This window comes from Rhinopithecus bieti, unplaced genomic scaffold (genome assembly GCF_001698545.2).
Source record: "Rhinopithecus bieti isolate Rb0 unplaced genomic scaffold, ASM169854v2 scaffold_42772, whole genome shotgun sequence".
Lineage (NCBI taxonomy): Eukaryota > Metazoa > Chordata > Mammalia > Primates > Cercopithecidae > Rhinopithecus > Rhinopithecus bieti.
Genome location: NW_016818842.1, coordinates 405,203 through 412,097, shown reverse-complemented (window position 1 = coordinate 412,097; position 6,895 = coordinate 405,203). Strand labels below are relative to the sequence as shown.

At 49.3% G+C, this 6,895-nt stretch overlaps 1 protein-coding gene across 1 annotated transcript in view; it reads right to left on the bottom strand.

Annotated features, from left to right (window-relative positions):
- COL26A1 (collagen type XXVI alpha 1 chain) overlaps nucleotides 1-6,895 on the bottom strand; it is a 217,400-nt gene that overhangs the window by 141,319 nt on the left and 69,186 nt on the right. Inside the window, 1 exon segment of the mRNA XM_017857686.1 lies at nucleotides 5,829-5,951. Within this exon segment, the coding sequence (XP_017713175.1) occupies nucleotides 5,829-5,951 (123 nt within the window).

Here is a 6,895-nt window from a genome sequence, read left to right as displayed (position 1 = left end):
AAAAAAAAAAAAAAAAAAAAAAAAAGACTTGTTAATGGAGAAGGAGAAACATCATGAAAACCTAAATTGGAACTGGGATGGACCCAGGAATTCAGTTGTTCTGAGTATCTCCACGGTGGTGGACTTGGATCCTCAAATGGGTTCCAGTCAAAACCCAAGTGTCAGCACTACCCAATGACAGAGGCCACGAAGTTTCTGACAGTCTGGCTGACCATTTTTTGTAGATGAAGATTTAAACTTCAGAGCATCACTGACCTCAGGAAGCTGTAAACTCTCCCTGGCCTTTAGATTCTATGATTCTGTCCCAACCAGTTCAGGAAGACTTCCAGCCTTTCACGCAATGATATCTCTTAAATTCTCAGCATGGAGAGACAGAAGTCATCATCAAGCAATGTAAATAAGAAGATCCGCATGCCATGCCTGGCAGAAAAACTGGGACATCAGATCAAGAATATGTACACAGTAGCATCTCTACTGTCTTTACCTGTAAGAAAGACATATGAGGGTTGGCATGGTGGCTCACTCCTGTAATCCCAGCACTTTGGGAGGCTGAGGCAGGAGAACTTTTTACGTCAGGGGTTCAGGACCATCCTGGGCAACACAGCAAGACAACCTCTCTACAAGAAATTTTTGTAATAATTAGCTGTGCATGGTAGCACACACCTGTAATTCCAGCTACTCAGAAGGCTGAGGCAGAAGGATCACTTGAGCCAAGAGTTTGAGGTTACAGTGAGCTATGATTGTGCTAATGCATCCCAGCCTGAGTGACACAACAAGACCCTGTCTCTAAATTTAATAACTTTTTTTTTTGAGATGGAGTCTCACTCTGTCGCCCAGGCTGGAGTGCAGTGGCGCGATCTCGGCTAACTGCAAGCTCCGCCTCCCGGGTTCACATCATTCTTCTGCCTCAGCCTCCCCAGTAGCTGGGACTACAGGCACCCGTCACCACGCCTGGCTAATTTTTTTGTATTTTTAGTAGAGAGACGGTGTTTCACTGTGTTAGCCAGGATGGTCTTGATCTCCTGACCTCGTGATCTGCCCACCTCGGCCTCCCAAAGTGCTGGGATTGCAGGTGTGAGCCACTGCGGCCGGCCAATAAATTTTTTTGAAAAAGAAAAACATGTGAAAAGACAGACACTGACTACAACTGAGAGTTCCAGTGTTTAGTAAACTACCCACTAACTACTAGATACTGGAAAAGTTGATTCACCTCTTATTTAATTTTCTTCTCAGTACAAACAATGGGAATGCAGGGGAGGCTTAGTTGATCTCTAAGCATCTTCTCAGCTGCACACTTTGATCAATCTAAAATTGTAGATGTAGCTTTTCTTGGTTGTACCGTTCCTCATATATACAATGAATATGGAAGGGCCTCTCTCTTGCAGGGTAGTTTCCTTCATTTTAACATTGTCTAAGCACTTACTATATGTCAGGCTCTGTGCTGGACACAAATGTATCAAACTGTGATAGCAAGGACAGACTACAGAAAGGCAAGGAGAGAGGACAGGATTCCCAGAAAGGCCCTTGAAGACCCAGAGGACACTGAAGCAACTCTCAGGTTATATGGAAAATGAGGGTGTAGAAGAATAAAAGCAAGATGGTGACAATCAGAAAAATGAAATAAAGTCTCCCACCAATCTTGTCCCCCATAGCACCACAGCAACAGGATATTTAGACCACTGTATGTACCTTGAACAAAAAGCAGTCTGGACAGGCAATAGCTGTTTCATGACCCAGGGATTCCCTAGAGGGACAGAAAAGAAGAGACTGGAGATTGAGCAAAAAATAAGAATGGTGGCACCAAGAGGAGAGAAACCATTCAGTTCACCCTCAGACAAAACTGAAGAAGGAATTCCTGAAAGCTTACCAATGGAGTTCCAGGAAGCCAAGTGGCTCGATAAAGACATACACATACTCACCAAGACTTTGTTAGCCTACTTGGATAATGGAATACAGGGAGAGTGGTTGAAGATGAGTTTTGCAGACTATGGCCATCCAAGAATTCCAATGCCATCCAAATACCATTCACCCATGTTAATATGTTATGTGGCATCTTTTATTCATTTATCAACTTAATATAATTATGTAATTTTGCCATAATGGTGCTTGTTCTATATGCCAGGTAATCCTAGAAATGCTGAAAAAAGGGTGTCTGCCATCTGGCAATGTTCTTTGAAACAAATTGCCTAGGAGAAGTCATGAACAATTAAATGGCAAGAGGAGGTGCTGCATAAAAGGAATAAGACTTCAGTTGTTGCAGCCATGGAATTTAGAAGCTTACTGGGTGCACAAACATGTACGTAACTATCAGTGTGAAAATACCATCAGGATCAAATGGATAACACACGTGAAAAGGGGCTGTAAACCATAAATCATGATACCCACCACGCAGAAGGCATATTAGTGTTAGCGCTGGAAGTAGTGGTATTGTCACAGAGCAGTTCCAGTTTTAGACTAACTACCCTATAATGAAGAGGTATAATCCTTCTCTCTGATCATTTGAGTAGCATCTAAACAGCGTCTTTCTCTTTCTTTCTTTCTTTCTTCCTTCCTTCTCTTCCTTCCTCCCTCCCTCCCTTCCTTCCTCTCCTCTCTCTCTCTCTTTCTTTCTTTCTTCTCTCTTTTTTTTTTTTTTGAGACAGAGTCTCACTCTGTCACCTAAGCTGGAGTGCAGTGGCATGATCTCAGCTCACCACAACCTCCGCCTCCCGGGTTCAAGCAATTCTTCCTGCGTCAGCCTCCCGAGTAGCTGGAATTACAGGTGCCCACCACCACGCCCAGCTAATTTTTTGTATTTTCAGTGGAGACAAGGTTTCTAAATGTTGGCCAGGCTGGTCTCAAACTCCTGACCTCAGGTGATCCACCCGCCTCAGCCTCCCAAAGTGCTGCGATTGCAGGCGTGAACCACCATGCCTGGCTGCGTTATTGTGCTTTGATAGTGTAACGGCTTTAACTTGTTGAGACCAGGCGCAGTGGCTCACACCTGTAATCCCAGCTCTTTGGGAAGCTGAGGCAGGAGGATCCCTTGAAGCCAGGAGTTCAAGACCAGCCTGGGCAACATGGCGAGACCCCGTCTCTATCAAAAAAAAAATAATGAGTGAGGCATGGTGGCACATGCCTGTAGTCCCAGCTACTCAGGCTGGCACAGGAGGATCACTTCAGCCCAGAAATTGGAGGCTGCAGTGAGCTATGATTGCACCACTGCACTCCAGCCTGGGCAACAGAGCAAGATCCTGTCTCAAAAAAACCAAAAAACAAACAAACAAACAAAAAACAGAAAGAACGAGTAGGACAGCCACTTCTCCAACAGAGCTCTAAGCCAAAGCCCAGCCTGTCAGTGTCACAGACAGATCAGACTTCAAAGACTTTTCTTCTCAGAAGCTGTTCCCAAATCAAGAGGCCATGACCTAGTAATCTGAAACTCCCTGCTGAGGAGAAAGGCAGGAGGGTCTTGGAATTTAGCTCCTGGGGAAGTGTGGAAGGCAGAAAACAGGGAGTGTCTGTACCCTCCGCGGAAAAGGAAGAAGCTTTTTTTTTTTTTTTAATTATTTTGGACCCATTGGCCATCTCTCTAGTACAGCATTTAAAAGCAGGTTTTTTGTTTTGTTTTGTTTTGTTTTGTTTTTTTGAGACGGAGTTTTGGTCTTGTTGCCCAGGCTGGAGTGCAATGGCGCTATCTCAGCTCACTGCAACCTCCACCTCCCAGTTCAAGCGATTCTCCTGCCTCAGCCTCCCAAGTACCTGAGATTACAGGCGCCCGACACCACATCCAGCTAATTTTTGTATTTTTAGTAGAGACTGGGTTTCACAATGTTGGCCAGGCTAGTCTTGAACTCCCGACCTCAGGTGATCTGCCCGCCTCAGCCTCCTAAAGTGCTGGGATTACAGGCGTGAGCCACCGCACCTGGCAAAAGCAGCTCTTTCTAATAAAACTGAAAATGAATGACATTCCGTTTACCTAGCCATTCCCCTTGCAGAATGACCTGTATCAAAACACTTGTATGCAGTAGGGGTCCTAAGTGAAGCATCTCTACTATTAAAGAATGAAAACAGGAAATCGCCATTTGACAAACACCATAGCATTAACTGTTGCAAGCAAGATGATAATGTGATGAGAAACAGGATATTCGTACAGGTTTAAAATGTCTCCCCACAACGTACATATAAATGACAAAGGGAAAGATAACTATGCAACAGTGGAGAAACATGGCAGATACCATCTAAGCAATCTTTTTTTTTTTTCCAGGCTGGAGTGCAGTGGCGTAATCTTGGCTCACTGCAATCTCCACCTCCTGGGTTCAAGCGATTCTCCTGCCTCAGCCTCCTGAGTAGCTGGCATTACAGGCGCCCGCCACCACGCCTGGCTTATTTTTGTATTTTTAGTAGAGACTGGGTTTTGCCATGTTGTCCAAGCTGCTCTCAAAGTCCTAACCTCAAGTGATCCACCTGCCTCATCCTCCCAAAGTGCTGGGATTACAAGCGTGAACCACCACACCCGGCCAAGATTAATTTAAATCAGTAGACTTGGAGTAAAGCAGGTTGCCCTCTATAATGTGGGTGGGCCTTGTCCAATCAGATGAAGGCTTTAAGAAAAAGACTGACTTCCCCGGAGGAAGAAGGCATTTGACCAGCAGCCAGCCTCCCACCTCAAGCTGCAACGTCAGCTCTCTTCCCTGGGTCTCAGCCAGCCAGCCCACCCTGCAGGTTTGGAATAATCGCCAGTCTCCATAATCATACAAGCCAGTTCCTTACCATTTTAGTCTCTCTCTCACTCTCCCTCTCCCCCAACCCGTCCTATTAGTTCTGTTTCTCTGGAGAGCCCTGACTCATGCAAAGTGTCCCGTTAGGGAGGGCACAAAGGAGGGGAAGGGATTCGGAGTTTGAGGGCAGCCGCTGCGCCGTGCTTGGGGTAGAGGCCCCAGGCTGGCTGGCTGTGGGGAGAGTGGTTTGGGGAAACCAGTCCCTGGAGCTAAGCAGGGCATGGAGAGGAGGAGGAAGGGAAAAGAAGGAGAGTTGGAACTTTGGAGACCGTGAATGCCAGTGTCTGACTCCAAGATGTCTCTCTGCGGATGCTGAAGAGCCCCTGAGGGTTGTGGTCTGGTCAGGGCTGGTGAGAGGGAAGGGCTGCCTATGGGCGGGGCTGGTGAGAGGGAGGGGTTGGTGAGAGGGCAGGGCTGGTGAGAGGGAGGGCCTAGTGAGGGGCGGGGCTGGTGAGAGGGAGGGCCTAGTGAGGGGCGGGGCTGGTGAGGGGCGGGGCTGGTAGGGAAAGGCTGGTGAGGGGCGTGGCTGGTGGGGGCAGGGCTGGTGAAGGGTGGAGCTCGTGAGGGTCAGGGCTGGTGAAAGGCAGGCCTGGTGAGGGGAAGGCCTGGTGAGGGGCAGGTCCAGTGACAAGTAGGGCCAGTGAGAGGGACATGCCTGGTGAGTGGGGCGGTGCTGACAGAGGCGAGACCTGTGAGGGTCGGGGCCAAAGGCAGGCTGGATTTCCAAGGTCATTGTATCCCCTCGTTCCTGCCCGGAGCCACAAAGCTGGCTGGTTCCCTCTTCAGTCCTACCTGGCCTTCCCCGACCTCGGTGGTCTTCTGCCTGCCAAACAGCCACTGGGTTGTGTGGTTCTGCTGCAGTGAGAGCACGTCTCTGACATCTATGCACACACACCTATATACCCCATATACACACACCCATGCCTTATATACAGAAGGCGCTTCATAAATGCACGCTCAGCGTTTGTCTGTGAGCACAGCCCAGCCTCTCCCAGAGCGGTCCTAGGACTGGGTTTATCCGAGGGAATGGGAGGGAAGGGCAGAGCGGGCTAGCCTGGCGGCCTTTACCTCACGAGGTTGGCACAGGGCCCTGGCCACCGGCAGCTCTGGTACACACGCTGGACCACCGTCTCCGAACCATTCTGCACCTGGCAGGACACCGTCCTTGTCACCGTGTGATGGCACCAGTGCCTGTGGAGAGAGCAACAGTCACATGAGCTGTGCCTGTTCCCAGAGCTGCCAACTTCAGGTCAGGGGGTCGTGCTGGACAGGAAAGGGTCCCCACAAACCTGGGGTGGAGGCTTGCTCTCTTGGATGAGGGGCCCATTGAGACCCTCTGTCTCAGTCTGAGGGGAAGAGAGAACACTTACAACCCTTGGCCACTGAGCCTTGGCATCATTTCCGTCACTGACCACTCAGTGTGGAATTGGTGAAAAAGACTCAGTCCTGCCCCTGGAAATCTCACCCTGGTGGGGAGAGGAGATGACACAGTCCATAGGAACAGCAGGTAACAGGTTCCACCACGTGCTGAGCACAAGAGCTACAGGAAGGGAAAGGGCACCTTGCCCAGCAGGCCCTGAGGCCACCAGCTGAGTACTGCAAGATAAGTTAGCCAACCAACCAACCGACCATGTGGGGGCCATGAGAGGAGACAAAGCCAGCAGGGAAGGCAGCAGTGTAACAGGCACAGAGTGGAGAGAGACCACGGCAGGTCTAGCCTGCAATGAGAAGTGGCCAGGCCAGGCACAGTGGCTCACACTTGTAATCCCAGCAATTTGGGAGGCTGAGGCAGGAGGATCTCTTGAGCCCAGGAGTTCAAGATCAGCCTGAGCCACATAATGAGATCCTGCCTCTACAAAATAAAAATTAAAAAATTAGCCCAGGCGTGGTGGCGCACACATGTAGTCCCAGGTACTCAGGAGGCTAGGGCAGGGGGATGGCTTGAGCCCAGGATCACAGTGGCGATGATCGCGCCACTGCACTCCAGTCTCGGGAACTGAGTGAAACCCTGAAGAAAGAGAAAGAAAGAAAAGAAAGAAAGAGAGAGAGAGAAAGGAAGGGAGGGAGGGAGGGAGGGAGGGAGGGAGGGAGCGAAGGAAGGAAGGAAGGAAGGAAGGAAGGAAGGAAGGAAGGAA